The sequence below is a fragment of the Anguilla anguilla genome, chromosome 17, assembly GCF_013347855.1.
Source record: "Anguilla anguilla isolate fAngAng1 chromosome 17, fAngAng1.pri, whole genome shotgun sequence".
Taxonomy (NCBI): Eukaryota; Metazoa; Chordata; class Actinopteri; order Anguilliformes; family Anguillidae; genus Anguilla; species Anguilla anguilla.
Window position 1 is genome coordinate 30,388,674 of NC_049217.1, and position 18,551 is coordinate 30,407,224.

The 18,551-nt window shown below is 48.1% G+C and overlaps 1 protein-coding gene across 2 annotated transcripts; it reads right to left on the reverse strand.

The window, feature by feature from the left end:
- Positions 1–497: 497 nt before the first annotated feature.
- engl (endoglin, like) lies at positions 498–16,689 on the reverse strand. Of its 2 annotated transcripts, none has more exons than XM_035397189.1 (17): positions 16,648–16,689; positions 14,260–14,370; positions 12,644–12,813; positions 11,953–12,090; positions 11,408–11,582; positions 10,154–10,322; positions 9,061–9,205; positions 8,033–8,225; positions 6,682–6,866; positions 6,175–6,330; positions 4,952–5,035; positions 4,255–4,470; positions 2,815–3,162; positions 1,998–2,073; positions 1,775–1,876; positions 1,212–1,320; positions 498–542 (listed from the first exon to the last, which is right to left on the reverse strand). In XM_035397189.1, exons 2-16 carry the CDS (start codon positions 14,318–14,320, stop codon positions 1,214–1,216), a joined length of 2,325 nt encoding a protein of 774 aa, XP_035253080.1. In that variant the 5' UTR covers positions 14,321–14,370; positions 16,648–16,689; the 3' UTR covers positions 498–542; positions 1,212–1,213. The 2 variants fall into 2 exon arrangements, with proteins under 2 accessions (XP_035253080.1, XP_035253079.1); XM_035397188.1 differs by lacking the exon at positions 16,648–16,689 and adding an exon at positions 15,329–15,998.
- Positions 16,690–18,551: the final 1,862 nt, after the last annotated feature.

The window sequence follows — 18,551 nt, forward strand, 5'->3', positions numbered from 1 at the left end:
CTCCCCCATAGTAAAACCAAAGCTTCCGCTCTAAAATATCTTCTTCTATCGTATTCCTCTGTCTTTACTCGGTGTATTTTAAAGGAATTTTGTCCACTACAAACTCGCTCACCGCGACTTCCCTTCCCCCGGCACACTTCTTTTTTTTCTTTTTTTTAAAAATGCCACACCCTCCCCATGCCTTTAGACCAATAGGGTACCTGGTCAGCGTTGTATAAAGTGCGTTGCATTCAGTATTGATGGCTGAGAGAAAAAGTTTGGCGTGTTGTTTGGCAAGACATTCTCTCACCGACTCGTGCACGTCCACACACACACACGTACGCATACACACACACATACGCACGCACACACACACGTACGCATGCACACACACACACACACGCACACGCACACACGTACGCATGCACACACACATACACGCACGCACGCATACACACACACGTGTACACACACACTCATGCACGCACGCATACTCACACACAAACACAAACACACAAGCCATCTTCAGTCTTTGCTTTTATTCCTCTTCCCCCCAAAAAACCCTGCAGACGAAACAATATCCAAATATTGGTATTTTCCTTCTCTGTATACTTAAACTGTAAAACTAAACCTGTACACCATTTCCAAAATTTTAGATTTTGTCTTCACCACTTAATTTTTATTGTATTTATTTACTGTGACATTATTATTTATAGGATCATTATCATCATTATAATTATTATTAATAAGCTGCCACTTTGTATGGAAGGTGCATTATAATGCATATTATTTTACATTTTAGATACTGTCCTGTTGGAAAAAAACATACTTGTATTAAACAGATAAATAGAATTAACATTTTGTTTTATACAGGTGTGTGTATGGCTCATGTGTGTACAGGTGTGTGTGTGTGGCTCATGTGTGTTCAGGTGTGTGTATGGCTCGTGTGTGTACAGGTGTGTACATGGATCATGTGTGTACAGGTGTGTACGGATCATATGTGAACAGGTGTGTGTACGGCCAATATGTGTACAGGTGTGTGTACAGATCATGTGTGTACAGGTGTGTATGTGTGTGTCTCATGTGTGTACAGGTGTGTGTATGGCTCAAGTGGAGCAGGTGCACTGCGAGCACTTCCACACCTGAAAGACCGAGGAGACCCTGTCCTGTTCTGCCTGCAGGGCGCTCGACTGCACCGCCGCCACGTTAGCGGTTAGCCGTTAGCCTCTCACCTTCACATGAAGCTGTTGGACTGCTCCAGCGGGTCCGGGGGTGTCCAGGAGGCAGTGGTTTGGTTCACAGCCTCCTGCAGGCTGCCTCTTCTAAGCGGCAGGGTCACTCCTGGGAAAAAAAAACCAGCCAATCACAGATCAGAAATCACTGTTCATCACCACAGGTTCGCCCTTCATTTAAAAAAAAAAAAAAAAACACATTTCAAGTTTTATTCAAAGGGACACAGCTGGTAGGTATAAAGCGTGTTCGTTGCCCTCCTGCTAGTCGTATGGGTGCCCGTGGCTCTCTCTCTCTGCGCAGGCGTATGATTGGGTCTCCTCCACCCACTGCTCTGACTGCAGCTGTGGTTTCAAAAGAAGCAGCAGGCAGGCAGGTGCAGGTTTCGGAGGAGAATCGCGGATCGCCTTCACTCCCCCGAGCCGGCAGCAGGGGGCATACATGCGTGTTTCCCATAGGGTTTTGGGAACAGGACATTCCAAATCCTGGTGGGCTTACAGCTGCAACATTTTTTAAAGTGTATTAAAAAAAAAGGAAAAAAGACGCTGTGCTCTTGATGGCGTACCTGTACGTGTGTAGATGCACCACAGCGCCCCCATCAGGACGATGCCGATAAGGAAAGCAGCAAACGACACTCCCACCACTGAGCCTGTGTGCACCTCAGAGCCTGAAAGAGAGAGAGAGAGGGAGGGAGGGGGAGAGGGAGAGAGGGAGGGAGGGAGAGATGAACTCCCACAGACCGCACATCCAGATTAGCTAGCTAATGGGGTGCAATACGCACTACTGACCAGAAGATGGCGCATGCTGTGCCCGTCCCAGAGGCAGAGTGACGAGCATCGGCCGCAGCAGATACCGGTACTCGCACTGAAAGACAGAAGAGGAAGAAAAGTCAGTGGAGTTTCTGTGGTTTAATACCGCCATCATGGGGAAATGTGCTAGATCTGGTTAGAACAGTTCTCAAACTTTGTCTTCACGGACCACTGAAACGGTTATGGAGGCTATGCAGAAGACTGACCAACTCAAACAGAAATGGAAATAAAAACTAAGACTCACACCATTGATAAAAACAGAAATTTATAACGAGCACAAAACCTGCTTTCAATCATCAGTGGGATGGATGCACCAAATTTTCTACAGCAAAAATAAAAACATCAGCACAAAACCAGCTAGCCAAATATTACCAACATTACTAATGCAATTCCCTTTGCAATTCTGCAAGAGATGAGACAGAACGCAAAGGCTGATCATCTGGTTACAATAAAGAATCTGTGTGTAGTCATGGTGATTTGGTTACAAAAAAGAATCTGTGCGTCGCCATGGTGATCTGGTTACAATAAAGAATCTGTGCGTCGCCATGATGATCTGGTTACAAAAAAAGAATCTGTGCATTGCCATGGTGATCTGGTTACAATAAAGAATCTGTGCATTGCCATGGTGATCTGGTTACAATAAAGAATCTGTGCATCGCCATGGTGATCTGGTTACAATAAAGAATCCGTGCTCTGCCATGGTGATCTGGTTACAATAAAGAATCCGTGCTCTGCCATGGTGATCTGGTTACAGTCAAGAATCTGTGTGTTGCCACGGTGATGGAAGCCTCAGTACCTGCTGGCTGCGAGGCTGAGCGATGAGGGGGGGGAGGCGGGCCCTGCCATGGCAACGGTCCTGCGGGGGGGCCCCTGGGGGCCCCTCCCTGCAATAGTGGAGCCTGCAGTGCAGGAACTGCACCGGATTGATGTAGAGCGGCTTGAGCACAAAGCTGAACCTCAGCGCACGGGGCGGGGCTCCCCCCCTCTCCATCGCCCCGCCCTTCCGAATCTGCCTGAGGGAGGGGTCCACGTGACAGCCGTCCTGGATGACCGCCCAGCCCGGGGAGGCATCGGGGTCTGAGAGGGGCGACACCATGCAGGACTGGACCTCCACACCCCCCCTCTCCACACCATTCACTGACACCTGGGGAGAGGGGGGGGGGGGGGGGGGGGTCAGACTAGTCCTGGAAACACATCTTCTGAGTGTGTCCTTGAGCAAGACACCTAACCCCCAATTTCTCCCAAAGAGCTGGTTGGTGTCCTGCATGCCTGCCTTGATCACCGTTAGAGTGAGAGTGTGAGTGTGTGTGTGTGTGTGTGTGTGTGTGTGTGTGTGTGTGTGTGTGTGTGTGTGTGTGAATGGGTGTGTGTGAATGGGTGAATGAGAGGCATTCATTGTAAAAGCGCTTTGTGCAGTCGTTGCTGGAAAATGCACTCTATAAATGGTAATTAGAGAGACTGACCTCTACACTGACTTGGGTGGTACAGAGACTGACCTTGACAGAGTGACCTGCACATAGACTTGCGTAGGAGAGAGACTGACCTGCACACAGACTTGCGTAGGAGACAGACTGACCTGCACATAGACTTGTGTAGGAGAGAGACTGACCTGCACACAGACTTGCGTAGGAGAGAGACTGACCTGCACATAGACTTGTGTAGGAGAGAGACTGACCTGCACATAGACTTGCGTAGGAGAGAGACTGACCTGCACACAGACTTGCGTAGGAGACAGACTGACCTGCACATAGACTTGCGTAGGATAGAGACTGACCTGCACATAGACTTGCGTAGGAGAGAGACTGACTTGCACACAGACTTGCGTAGGAGACAGACTGACCTGCACACAGACTTGCGTAGGAGAGAGACTGACCTGCACATAGACTTGCGTAGGAGAGAGACTGACCTGCACATAGACTTGTGTAGGAGAGAGACTGACCTGCACATAGACCTGCGTAGGAGAGAGACTGACCTGCACACAGACTTGCGTAGGAGACAGACTGACCTGCACACAGACTTGCGTAGGAGAGAGACTGACCTGCACATAGACTTGCGTAGGAGAGAGACTGACCTGCACATAGACTTGCGTAGGAGAGAGACTGACCTGCACATAGACCTGCGTAGGAGAGAGACTGACCTGCACACAGACTTGCGTAGGAGAGAGACTGACCTGCCCATAGACTTGCGTAGGAGAGAGACTGACCTGCACATAGACCTGCGTAGGAGAGAGACTGACCTGCACATAGACTCGAGTGTTGGCCATGATGACGCAGGGGCCAGTCGTTTTATCCTGAAACTCCTCCGTCCCAAAAAGCTGCAGGGCAAAAACTGTGGACCCGGACGCCCCCCCGTCCCCTCCTTCCCCCGACCCCTGCGGGCCCCCGAGCGCCGACGGGAAAGGGGTGACCTCCGGGACAGCGGGGGGGCTGGGGATGGCCACAAAACAGCTGAACTGCAGAGGGGACGGGAGAGGAGGGGGAGGAAGGGGCTTTTCAGACTGAGCGATGGCTTCTGGGAACCAGCTGGCTGAAATTCAGACAGACTGGCAGTGAAAAGTAAAAAGGCCTTAATCCACTGCAGTCACCAAACCCTTACAGTAATTAAATGTACACAAAATATAACTTAATTAAATATATCAACAAGGTACTGTACCTGGAAAACAAAAAATTGCTACTTTAAAATATATTTACCATTAGACATAATACTCAAAAAAGTCCACGTATCTGCTATATCGTATTGAAGACAATAAAGTATCTACCTATCAATATCCATCTATGCATCCATCTTATTTATCTGTCTCTCTACCTATTTCAGTATAGTCACAGACACATCAGACCACCACGGTCACATCCAGGCCAGCTAATGGAGCACAGATGAGAACTCTCGCGATGGCTGAAAGAACACACAGGAGGGCGAATCTGGCATCGTCTCACGTGGATGACTAGCGGGGTCTGCCGGCTGCCTCTCTCCGTCTCGTCCCGCACGCCGACGGAGGTCTCGCTTCTCCATAGCAACACCTGTCCCGGGGGATGATGGGATTGAATGTAGTTCCAATGGAGAGGTTTACACAGCACAGATTCTATAGCCCCCGGGGTCCACAGCCCTGGTCCCGGACAGCCAGCGGGTGCTTGAGTTTGTTTTTACTCAGCGCTTAATTGAACTGGATTTGACTGTGAACTGAGCTGAATTGCAGCAGTCAATCATAACGTTAACTGACTTCACCTGATTTCTTGTGTCTGAACTGGTTGCCGATTTTGAGGGTGGAACACTAAAAGCAGCATAACCCTCTGGCTCTCCAGAAACAGAGGTGTAGCAGCAATCACGCACATCGCTTCCGTTACCACGGCAATGCCAGGGGGGTATTTCACAAAGCAGGATTACTGAGTTAGCTGGATAACTGCACTGAGTAAAACCATGAAGCAGGATTACTGAGTTAGCTGGATAACTGCACTGAGTAAAACCATGAAGCAGGATTACTGAGTTAGCTGGATAACTGCACTGAGTAAAACCATGAAGCAGGATTACTGAGTTAGCTGGATAACTGCACTGAGTAAAACCCGGAAATCTGGAACACGGACTGAAGTAAAAAGAGCTGTTCCGGGTTTTGTTTCCTTACCCGGGACCGAACCTGCGACCTTTCGGTTACAAGCCCAGTTCCTTACCCACTGTGCTACACCCCTATACGGTCCTGCAATTAGACTTCAGCCGCCACAGCCCCATTGTTATTTTGGGCCTACTCAGAGGGCGGGCCAGACTGGCTCAGCCATGGCCAATCAGTTGTTTTTGTTGTTTTTCATCCTGTGAGTGTGCTCAGTGACCTGAGCATGATTGTGTCAGGGTGACTCGCCGCTCTACAGCGAAGGAGCTTCGGTCTGTTCCCTCTCAGTGAAATCCACTTTCAATTTACACTAATGCTTTAAAAAAAATGTTGGTTGACCATGTTGATTACCTAATATTGTAGCGCACTCCGAATGAAAACCTGCATCACGCGCACTCGCACTCGCACTCGCACTCGCACTCGCACTCGCACTCACACTCACACGCGCGCTCACACACACACACACACACTCACTTACACACACGCACACACCTCATCACCTTTTCTGCCCCCTTTCACTCACCCCCACCCCCCTCCACCCTCCCCCCCCCCCCTCACCATATTTTTGTAAAGCACCCCTCTGGGCTCGGCCTCCATCACACCCTCCGTCCCACAGGAAATGACAGGGAAGACCAGCAGGAAGTGCGTGCCGTTGGAGTGTGCCTCACAAGCACGCTCGCGCAGCGTAATGGCCTTGACTGGGGGGGTCAGGGACTGGGGGGGGGAGGAGAGAGAGAGCAAACTGCATTTTCAACAATGGAATACACTGCAATATATTGTGCATTATATATATTGTTAAATTGTGTATTTTATACACACATATATACACACACATCTGAAAGGGACAATAACGGGTATATTTTCCTATATGCAGTTAAGTTGTGGCAATAATTTTATTATATTTTTACTTATATATTTTCAATATATTCCATTGTGCCATGAAGGGGAAGCCAGATCTACATCACCAATACCAGAGAGCGCCAAAAATCCAGGAACAAACACCACAACGTCTCGTTCTATCCCTCCTACGGCCCCTGTGATTGGACCTTTAGGGTGACCTCTGACCTGCAGGACGCTCGAATCCATGGCAACGCTGAGCTGTCCATCCTGGCACTGCACAGCCATGGCCTCCTGGCTCCGCCCTGCCCAGTCACCCCCCCGGCTCAGCCACTCCCTCACGCTCCTCTCCTGCATCTCCACCGGGAGGCGCTGTGACCGAACCGCCAGGGACCGAGGGGAGAGGAGACTGCCTGAGCGGGGGGGGGGGGGGGGAGAGAGAGAACGGAAAATAGGGAATAGTGAAGAAAGAAAGAGGGAGAGTGAAAGAGGGTAGAGGGAGAAAGAGGGGGAGAGAGAAAAGAAGAGAAGGTGAGGGCATGAGTCAGAGGGAGGGATGAAAAAAGGGTTAAAGGGAGAGAAGGATAGAGGGAAAGAAGGGTCAAAGAAGGAAGAATGGGAGACAAATTTCACTATTAACCCTTGTCGTGAGCACGCACACACGCATGCACACAGACAAACACAGACGGACGCGGGCAAACACACACCTGATTACCGGTCGTACTCACACACAGAAAGCACCACAACAGACACACACACTCTTACAGTGGGAGAGGAAGAACATTAAATGAGGTCTCTATTTAAACCGTGAATCAGGACATACGCGGCGGAATTCTGGGAAAGATGAGCAGGAGAGGACCTCACTAACACGACTAAAACAGGAAGCACTATTACACCACGCCGGCGAATGAAAAACAGCGAGCTTGTGCGCAAAATAAACAAAAATAAACAAAATCTAGCAGGAAAAAAAAAATGCACTTGACCTTCGGTTTCTGAACGGCCTATAGTGTTACCGCAGTGAAGAGAATTTACCCGGCAACCAGGAGACAAGATGGACCAGTCTCCTAAAAACTAAAAAAAAGCCCCTCGGTCTGTTCTCAGGACAAGGGAACGGAGAGCTTGTTACCCAGCCGTCTGGGTTCCCTCTTAATTCCTCTCAGCGTGACCCTGCGGACGCTTCCAGTCCTCTGTTGTGCCATTTCGTTTAAATGCATTCCAATCCAAAAGACAACAACCAGAGAGATAAGCAGGAACTAAATGAGGGGGGGTGTATGAGGGGTGTGTAAATGACAAACGCACAACACACACCCACACACAAACACACTCACAAACAGCCACAAAAACACTAACACAAACACGCACACACACACACAAACATCCACAAAACACTCACACAAACGTGGACACACACCCCCACACAAACATCCACAAAAACACCAACACAAACATGGACACACACACCCACACAAATTCCCACACAAATGCACACACACACCCACACAAACACGTACACGAACACCCACAAACACCCACCCCAACAATCACACAATGACCACAAATGCACACAAACAGTCCTAACCTGTCCCTCCCCCAGCCAGCCTGATCACAAAGCGATTGGCTAGGTCAGCCTCCGTGTATGAGGTCACCTTTGGAAAGCCACTCTCATTGGCCCAGCCCAGGGGGTCATGGGTCGCGAGGAGGTCAAGGCTGGGTACGACGGTCAGAGTGAGGTTGGGTTCAGGAGGAAAGAGCGGGGACACGCTATTGGATGACTGCATGAACAAAAAAGAAAGAAAGAAAAAGAAAGAGAGAAAAGCCAGCAGACACACAGTCACTGTCAAGGAGATTAGGAACGGAAGACCCATCTTATCACGACATACAGCCAACTGCCACCACTCTGCAAGTCATTTCACTTAAATTCCCCTCTTTCATGCCACTCACGTTACATGTACCTCCATTCCAGCACTTAATTTAATTTGTATTATCGTCCTAATGTTGTAGCTTGTACTTCCCCTAGTCTGACTTAGCGTAGGTTAGGTCAGAATAATGTTCACTGCGTGAACGGGACTGTGTTCTTGGCTATGAAAAACTGTATGAAATGAGTATCGCACCTTATCGGACCTGTGTTTTGTAGCTGCTCCAATGGCCTTGATATGCAGTTTTGTATGTCGCTTTGGATTTTAGCGTCTGCTAAATAAATGTAATGTAATTTAATGTAAACCAGCTGCTTTTAATCCGACCCCATCTCAATACGCTTCACAGAGGGCCCTGGCCGAAACCCCCACAGGAGCAAGCCTAAGGCAACAGTGGCAAGGAGAAAAACTCCCTGGTAACAGAGAGGAATAAACCTTGGAAGGAACCAGGCTCAAATGGGGGGGGGGGGGGGGGGAGGACCCATCCTCCTCTGGTCAGCTCAGGGCATAGCTTAGCGGTCAGTCAAACGCGCCTCTTGCTCACTACGCAGTAAACTCTCCTCGGCTGGTCTCGCAGGTTTGAGTTAGTTATTGATTACAGAAATGCTAAAGCGGGAGACGCTGTGTCTCTGCAGGGCTAGTGAAGGTCGTTCCGCTGCTCGACCGTAGAGACAGGCCGGGAGAGGAGACTCACGTAGACAGAGATTTGACCCCGCAGCCCCTTGGCTGCCAGGGCCCAGTTGACCGGAACCGTACTGCTGAGGATCAACACAACGCTGCACCATCCAGCACTGGCCACCGGGGGCAGCAGAGAGACAGACACCTCCACCTGTAGTGCGCTGGCACAAGGGAAGAAATTATATTAATTTTTTTGTAAAACAATTCCCCTCCTTTTTAAAGCACTTTTTAAACAACCTCACAACTTCCCCATTCTGCATAAATATAAAAAAAATTTTTTAATTAAATTGCCAATGCTTGAACCAGCTTGCCAGTTTACACAGTAATAGCAGAGACCCCAGATTGTTCAAGAGCAGGCTCAGCGCAGTGCTGGACGCACAAAAGGAAAGCCTATGGGGCCTGAACAGCATGTTCTCTTCATTATGCACTCTTGTGTTACCATGCAACTCGACTCTCATACGTCTCCGCCAGTGTAAAAGCCCAACACTACCAATTCATGCAAAAAAATAATGAAATAAATAAATTTAATATTGGCAGAGCTGGTGAATCAGGCAGCAACGTCCAGTCTCAGATGTCAAAAGGAGGCAGTTCACCCAAAATAATGAAATAAAGCTGTTTCCACTGATCCAGAGCGCTAGCTAACCATCGATATTTCGCTGAGATTCTGCGCGTTTTCGCTAATTGCTAAAGCAATGATGAAACAATGTTTTAAAACAACACTGACGCTGTGCCCCAGAATACCGCCATGCTTTGGCGGAGACTCATATACGCGATCGGCGTACTTTGGTGGAAATCAGTTATTCATGAAACCGCGTGCAACGAAGTCTGTGGATGATTGTGAGGAACCGTGCCATTATAGATTTGACGTTGAGATGACGTTGCATTGAGTTTTTCTGAAGGAAATTTTTGGCACCACAAAAACTTGGCGCCGCTGAGGTCCGTTGTATCAGGGTCAGCCGCAGCGGATATCGAGAAAACTCCCCAAATCTCAGAAAAAAATACCCGGACGGATGAACAGCACACCGGGTGGAAACACCTTTTTTTTCCCCTTTTGGGGTGAAGTGCCCCTTTGACCCCCGCACCCCGTACCCCGCGGAGCGGAGCCTCACCCACGGGTCCCCGATCCCGTCGCCTGCAGTTTGATCACATGCACCTCCGGGTCTCGTCCCGCCCCGGCTGGGGAACAGCCGCGCACCCCCCGGGGCTGCAGGTCAGAGGTCAGATAGTTGGGGGACAGGAAGAGGGGCTGCAGCTGGCAAACGCTGGGCATTGTGGGATCTGAGTGGAGGGGCAGAGGGAGGGAGAGAGAGAGAGAGAGAGATCAATGCCATAGCAACGCCTTCAAAAGGCATTTAAATTTTTATTCAGTTAAACTGACACGAGAGAGGCGGAGAAGGGCTTCAAATTCCAGGGAGGGACTTTTATTGGGGAATATGTTCAGGAATTCTGTCTCTTGAATTTGAGGGTCACGTCTAACCCCACCCCCCCTGTCCAGGAGCCTGGGACAGGTGGAGAGTATATCCATCTCCACTTTTTCTAAACAGAGCCCGGGACAGGTGTGGGGCCAAACCTGGTCCTGAAGAGTCAAAGCGCTGGTTTTTTTGTTCACCCGAAAATCAATGACCATTTCAGGCCCTGGAAACCAGTTGAGATGATTTCATTTATCAATTAAGGCAGGGGTCTGCAGCCAAGGCGCTGGAGAGCCACAAGTTTGGCTCTGCCAGTTTCTGTTTGCACCCAAAAATCAGCACAGAATTCAGACCCTAGTAACCAGGCTGGCATTGATTAAGTAACATATCATTAACACAACATAAACACGTGGACAAGAACAGGCCATTCAGCCCAACAATGCGGAAAAGAAATGAATACCAGCAGAGTCAGTGGCTCTCCAGGAACAGGGTTATAAGACCCCTGAATTAGGTACTGTGTAAGAACAGGCTCCTGAATTAGGTACTGTGTAAGAACAGGCTCCTGAATTAGGTGCTGTGTAAGAACAGGCTCCTGAATTAGGTACTGTGTAAGAACAGGCTCCTGAAATAGGTTCTGTGTAAGAACAGGCTCCTGAATTAGGTACTGTGTAAGAACAGGCTCCTGAATTAGGTACTGTGTAAGAACAGGCCAACCAACAGTTCAGCTCTCCAGGACCATGTCATGTACATCCAACTCTATCCCCTCTGTCCTCTGTGTGTGTGTGTGCATGCGTTCGTGCGTATGTGTGCACGAGTGCGTGTGTGCCTGCGTGTGTGTGTGCGCGAGTGCGTGTGCAGGCGTGAGTGCGTGTGTGTGTGGGCATGAGTGTGTGTGTGTGTGTGTGTGTGTGTGTGCGTGCGTGCGTGACTCCGCCCCCTCGCCCTCCCGCTCACCCACTCCCAGGCGGATGTAAGCGCGGTTGGCGATGGGTGCGTGGGTCAGGGAGGAGATGGCGCCATGCTGGTCCAGGCTCCAGCGCAGCAGCGCCTGCGGGCTCCAGGGCAGGGTGCCCACGTGCTTCACCTGGCACACCACGCCCCGCGACTGCACTGTGGAGGGCAGCGCCACCTGCCAGCGACACAGCGCAATAACACTCTCACACACAGACTCACGCCTGCACACACACACACACTCACACGCAGACTCACCTGCAATTCAGCCATCCCTCTGAAAGAGGTCGATCGATAGAACATTCATGTACAACAATGATCGCATTGCCCTTGCTCAGTCAGCTACATCAATTGACCTCTTTATGGTGTAAGATCAAGAAATATGGGATTAGAATGTTCTTAACTGAACATTCTAATGCTGATGTCACAATCACTGCTGGTGACTGAAAGCAACACAGTTCTAGAACGCTGACTTAGAATATTGAAAAACATTCAACAAAAAAAAAAACTATTACACTTCAAAGGGTTAAGCACAGAACTTGACTTACCAGTGCCAGAATGGAGAGGCTGGGAGGTAAGTTCTCTCCCTCCAGGCACCACTGCACACGATTCTGGGAGCTGAGCACCAGGGCCAGAGATCGGTTTGGGGGCTGAGTGAAGGACAGGGGCCTGAGGATCACCTTCACCTGCAGAGAGAGATCCAGGGTTCAGAGCACCTCACTCAGAGGGCTCAGGTTCAGGCCCATTCGCTGACTCAACACGCCCAATCAGCAGCTGACCCACTGCCCCAACTCTACAGACTCATCCTCTGGTCCACACACACCGACTCACCAACTCATCAACTGGCTCACTGATCAACTAACCCGCTCACAGACTCATCTACCAATCAGAAGATTCACTCCAACTGATCAACTCCAGTGTGGAGTGTGGCTGCCTGGGTCTACCTGTGTGCAGTGGATTAGCACTGTGCATCAGTTTAGCTGTGGTTTACCTGTGAGAGAGAGAGAGAGAGAGAGAGAGAGATAAGGATATGGAAAAAGTGAGGAGGAAAAAAAGAGGTAGAGGGGAAGATGGGTAATTGAGATGGGGGAAAGAAGGAAGGGAAACGGGAGTGGGAGATGAGAGAGAGAGAGAGAGAAAAAAGGTAAAAAAAGAGAGGAGGAGAGAATCAGAGGGGTAGACCAGAGAGGAAGAAAGACTGGGAGTGAGAATGCGGAAGAGAGGAGAGGAGACGAGTACCTGTCTCTGTGATCCAGGACTGGCCCTCCCCACAGAGACCACGTGGGTCTCCCTCTCCTCCGTCTCCCTGGCAGCACAGCCCGGCCCCGCCCCAAAGCGCTCCAGAAAACCCTGCACAGGGTGCAGCGCCCCCACTGGACACACTGGGCAGTGCACTCCAGTACTGCACTCTTAAAAAAAAAAAAAAAAAAAAAAAGTAAATAGTGGAACAGGAACTAATGGCATTTGCAGACATCTTTAATATCCTCAACGACCAGAAATAAATCTGTGTTTACGCCGTAGTCTGCGGAAATCAAAGTCACTAAGCAGCAACTCTTCAGAATTGGCAGCAGGAGCGTTCGACAATCTCCGAATTGACATGGCTTTGAAAAAAGTGCTCTGAAAGCACTGCATTACATTACAGGCATTTAGCAGACGCGCATTACTGCAAAAACACAATCAAAATGGAAAACTCACTCACATAAAAAAACATGTTGTAATGACTACGTTTTCCTTGTTCCCACAGGCTATGGTGACAGACGGGAGCAGGTCAAGTTCATGCCCTGGTTAAAGTCTTGAACTGGTTAAAGTGCCTACAGTCTGAACTGCCGAAAGTCCCAACAGACTGAACTGCTGCAGCATTGCATTTAACTGTAGTGCCATGAGGCACAGCCTGGGATCTAATCCCAACAATGCCATGCTAGCGCCACCTGTGGCCAGCACCTGCACTGCTGAAATTAACGCAACGCAAAGCGTGAGCTGCAGTTTCAAGTGTCGCAGCAAGGGGCGCTATAAGCAGGTAACAACAGGATGAAGCAGACGACTACTTCTTCTTCCAGGTGTGCTTTCTTCTGCTCGGTGTTTCACAGCTGCCCTGGATCGCCCCATTGAGGACTCAGGTTCATTAGCTCCACAGGGACATGTGAACACAAGTTGAGCGTGTGCAACCAAGCCGAGCGTTAGCAGTGCGTCGGCCTGGCGCTGTCGCCCGCGTCCGCGTACATGCGTAGGGTATGTCTCCAGCCTCAGCTGTACTTTCTATTTGAGCTGTTCTCTGTCTCCTTTCACTTTCACTTTCTCTCTTTCAAAAAACCCCACACTGTGCCGACCTTAACTGCAGCGCATCAAATTTAGTCCATAGAGAAACCCGTTTTATATTTTCCGAGAAAAGTTTAAACCCATGACCCGTCACTCAGTTTGGCCACGTTTCGTTCTCCCATTTTGTTTTTGACACAGTAAGTATTACAGGCAGCAGTAGTGGTGCATTACATAGTAGGAGTGGCTCCACAGCACGCCTCGTTCAGAATACTGTTTCATCTATGGCTGGGGTGCCCGAATCCGGTCCAGGAGGGTGAGTCTACGTGCCGGGTTTTTGCGCCAGCCAGGTGCGCCTCAGGTTTAATTTTCTGACCGCTGTATAAACTATGCTGGCTCACTCCTGTACTTGAGCACACTAAAAAAAACCTTTCAGGATGCACTAGCAGTTTTCCAGCTGGTGCTTATACAAACATCAGATCAAGATAAGATTGCCCCCAATTAAATAATTAAGAGCAGAAGATGGCGCAAAAAATCCCGAAACTGATAAGCCCATTGCTGTGAGCCACAGATCTACGGTCTTTGTGTCCACTCCCCCTCACCTGCAGTTCCAGTACCCAACAGGAGGAGGCAGAGGACAGTCAACTTGGTCCTCCACACCATCTTCACTGTTCTCAAGGCAACTTCAGCTAGGATCGACTTCCTGGGGCACACTGGAGACGAACAGAATCCAAATCCAATTTAAATCAGTAATAGAAGAGGCTTGTGCAGAATAGGTCCAAAAAGAGACCTAATAACTTAATGGTGCATTTGGAAATTACGGTACAGTGTGGTTGACAATGAGAGAGGAGGTCAATTTTGACAGGAATTGCACTGTTGGATCAGTGCACCTGTTAATTTTTCTTCCCTATTTTTTCCCCACAAAAAAACTCTGGTAACCCTTTGGCTGCCAGTGCTAAACTAGGCACAGGACCCCGTCCAGAGCTCAAACTCCCTTTCTCTTCAACATTTGCAGACGTGAGCATCTTACACTCCGTAGAACCCCATAGAAAATACAATCTTATCGCCGCACCGCACGAGACGACGACAGATAAATTCCCTCATTAAGGTCCTCCGCCCCCACCCCCACCCCCACCCCCACCCCCACAGGCATGTCAACGTATAGACCACTTCAGTGACACACCGAGCGAACAATTTAACATTAAGCTTGTGATTTAAAAACCACCCCCCCCCCCACACCACACACACACACACACATCGACAACAAGTACAACAAACAAAAAAGACGAGCGGACAATGGGCGAACAAAAGCGTGCCGAAAAAAAGGTTGTCTTGGCTTTGAAAACGCACCTGGGATTCACTCCGTAAAATTAGCCAGTGTATCCAGTTCATCGGGACACATATAGTTAGAGATTGGTGGCATTCATTAACATGTCATTTACAATGGACATAAACTAGCACGAATTATGGGCACTTCGACAAATGACCACTGGCAAAAACGTGGTCAAAAACAATCGGGAGAAGACACTCAAACATTTTCAGAAATGCACAGGCACCGACGGAAGTAGCATCCATTTTTTTAAAGGAACACCTCAAAGTCAAGAAAGTTCTTTCAAAGTAACTGATGAAACCTGCATAAGAACGCAAACAGTTTGTCCAACTGAAACCTACCTGTGTCCGTTAATCTTTGCAGTAAGCCATGAATGTTGCGCGCGGCTCGGCAGTCAGCACTGAGCTACCAAGCACAGCCTATCCTTCCCCATATTTTACTACTGGATCACCCCCGCCCCCTTCTCTCTCTCTCTTTCTCTCTCTCTGTGGCACACACCCACAAACTTCATCAATACCGAATAGAATATTCGCTATTCGCGAGGACACAAAACGACAACTGTCACGTGTTACATTCCACGCACGCACAAACTCCGAACTGAATTCTCAACTTCAGTACCCCGGCCAAGTTGTGACTGTGACTGAGGAGGAACACAGCAGCCAAAGGAACACCGCGCCGAGCCAGGAGAGACGAACGGCTGAAGAGGGACGTGCACGGATAAATGGAGCGGAGATGAAGACAGAGCGAAGGAGAAGTGAGATAGGAAGACGACAGGAAAGGACGGAGGACGGAAGGAAAGAACAGGGAAACTTCAAGTATTGCTTTATACAAAAGTCACATTACACAAATAAACGTAGCCTATATCTGTGTGACGAATAGCTCTTCATAATAAAACCTAGGCTATAGGATCCAACACAGTTTCGATAGGCTATGTCGAATCACTTAACCCTAGCACTAAATTAACCTATTCAATAAAATTTTAATAATCGGGATTGACCCATGAACGCGTTTACTGATGTAGCTATTTTGTCAAGTTACTCTCAGTTTCTTGATCGTTGAGAAATCGTAGTCGTGAGTAGGCAACACTTTTTGATATTTGTCAACCGCAGGGATGTACGCCAATTCTGATTTATTTTACAGAGGGAACTCTGAAAGGATAAACTGAGATGACGGTCATTTCTGCAATTGTGCTACATTCCAGTTATAGCCTAGTCCCACTGAACAATGCGTAGTCCAAATAATGTGCGAAAATGAAACTATAGAGATCACCATGGTAACGTGACTGCAAGTTCTGAATAATCCACCTATATGCTCTCCGTTGTTTTGGCATAAATTGCTTAAGTGTTACTCTGTGATACTCTTTTTCTTGTGTGGTAAATGGTTAAATGAAAATGTTAATTGATAAACCTGATCCCAGGTGTAGTCGCTTTTAAACTTTGATTTACGGGCTACTCTCAGTCCATCTCGCTTCAGTGGTTTAAAAAAACACAAATAATAATAATAATAGCTAATAATAATAATAACGCGCCCAGATATACCAAATCATCCTTTGTGTCTTTAAACAGTGATTCTCGTTGCATAAGTAATCAGTTAAAATAGGCTACTTGGGTATACTTCCAGGATAAAATTATAAATGAATATATCAGTAAATGAATCTTACGTGAATCAATTCCTGAACTCGTACACTTTTCTTTCTCGTGTGTTTTCCATTCCTTTAACCTTATTTTGACCAACTGGGACCCCGATTTTTAAAGTTCACTCATTTTGAATCGGCACACACGCGTGCGAATATAGAACAAATTCTTAAGCGTTATTCGGTCATATTTTAAACCAATCAGACATTCGTATTAGATCTCTTATCCAATCGGCTCTTGTTCGCGGAAAGAGACGAGCGGACCAGACGAGACTGCAGACAGCACGCACGCGCTTACAGATGGTCTCCAGACCGCACGTGATTAATAAGGCCGCATGAGTCGAGACAAATTCCTAGAATTAGTGATGACGACTGCATATGAAACGTTAATTAGGAGCAGTTCGTTTTTGTAGTTACAGTGATGCATTAAGCGTTCATCCAAACCAAAATGACAACATACAACCCGAGAACAAGTAACGGGTAAGGTCGAGGAAAGAAAGAAACTCTTTAGTGATGTTAAAGACTTTTGTCCTTCTCACAAAAATCCTGAGGTATTCGAAATACAATTACTATCTGAAAAATCTAAGAAATGAGGACTCTAAAAAATATGAGGGAAAACAAGATCAAACTATGAAACAAAAAAGCTGTCAATCACAAATAAAACAGTTAAAATGTTTAAAACCCCAAGCATATGTATTTAAAAAAAAACCATACACACCTTTTTTCTTTTTTTTTTTACTAAAAGGGACTGTCATTTGCAGAAATACACTGTGACACTAGCCATCCAATCAGATGCCTGAATAACGAGGACATATTTCTTCCACTGTTATGCCTAGACGCAGCAGTATAGTGTATTAGTTAGGTGGCTGGGCTTTGAACCATTGACAGTATATAAATGGACGACGCGATGCTGCGGGGCGAGAATGGAGCATAGACATGCATATTTAACTAGACAGGCGAGCACGCCTTCAGCTAACCTGAGCTCGTGAAGTCCCAGAAGTAAGCCTGCACTGTGGGCAAAACGTTGGAGCTCCCACCAAAGTGAATGTTCGTGTGTCTTTTCTGTTACAGAAATAGCGGTCTTTATTTGTCTTGCTTTGTAAATACAACGTTTAACATTCGGCATCGTTGAAACTGCCTATCCTTGGTTGTCGTCAACTGTCATGTTGTACCGTCATGAACTGTTTTCCCTTTTCAACGCATCTAACGTACGTGGTTTGCGTACACGTTGACGCGGGCGTGCATCTCTGCGAGGACCAGTTGGTGTATTGGCCTTGTACGCGGTTCTGGAGGAAACACGGTAATCGGTAATGCCCTCCTGGGCATATTGATAGGTTCACCAGCCGGAAGTGCAGCTGCTCTGGGACACCAGTTCGAGTCAGTGCCCTGGTGGACCCTAGTGTTATTTCAGATAAATAATAGAGGGGTCATAGTCCGGGATATTTAGATAGTTTCACTAACCAGTGGAGTACCCTTAGTTAGGGCTCCTTGGGATAGGTTAGATTCGGTACCCGGACAAACACAATTTTCCAGGTTAGAGTCACTTATTCACAGCACAAAGACATCATTTGCAACATTCCCGGATGAGTAGCACCTTTACCTGCCAGGATAGAAGGTCTTAATGTCAATGAACAATTAGATGAATGCCTGGCAGCAGTAGATAGTCTTGCTCTCCGTGGGTACAAGTCTTGCCACCCACTATTTCAGCACACCCCAGTCAATACACTTACACACAAACCTGTACTCACACAAACATCCACATTACAGGGTAATGGAGTCAGATAAACTTGTTTCCCTCCTTGCGACCACATCTAAATAAACTTGTTTTCCCTCCCTGTGACCATGGCTAAACCCTTACGTGCTTCGTTCCAAGAACACCCCAAATCCAGTAGACCCCGCTGCGGCTGGCCCTCCACTCCCTCCAGGAGTTT

Excerpts from the sequence above, each read along its gene's own strand:
- engl (XM_035397189.1), bottom strand. The coding sequence starts at position 14,320 with ATGGTGTGGAGGACCAAGTTGACTGTCCTCTGCCTCCTCCTGTTGGGT. Across the intron at positions 9,206-10,153 it reads ACGGGATCGGGGACCCGTGG|CGCACTACAGGTGGAGGTGT; the intron begins GTGAGGCTCCGC and ends CCCTTGTGCCAG. Across the intron at positions 1,321-1,774 it reads GTGCATCTACACACGTACAG|GAGTGACCCTGCCGCTTAGA; the intron begins GTACGCCATCAA and ends TTTTTTTCCCAG.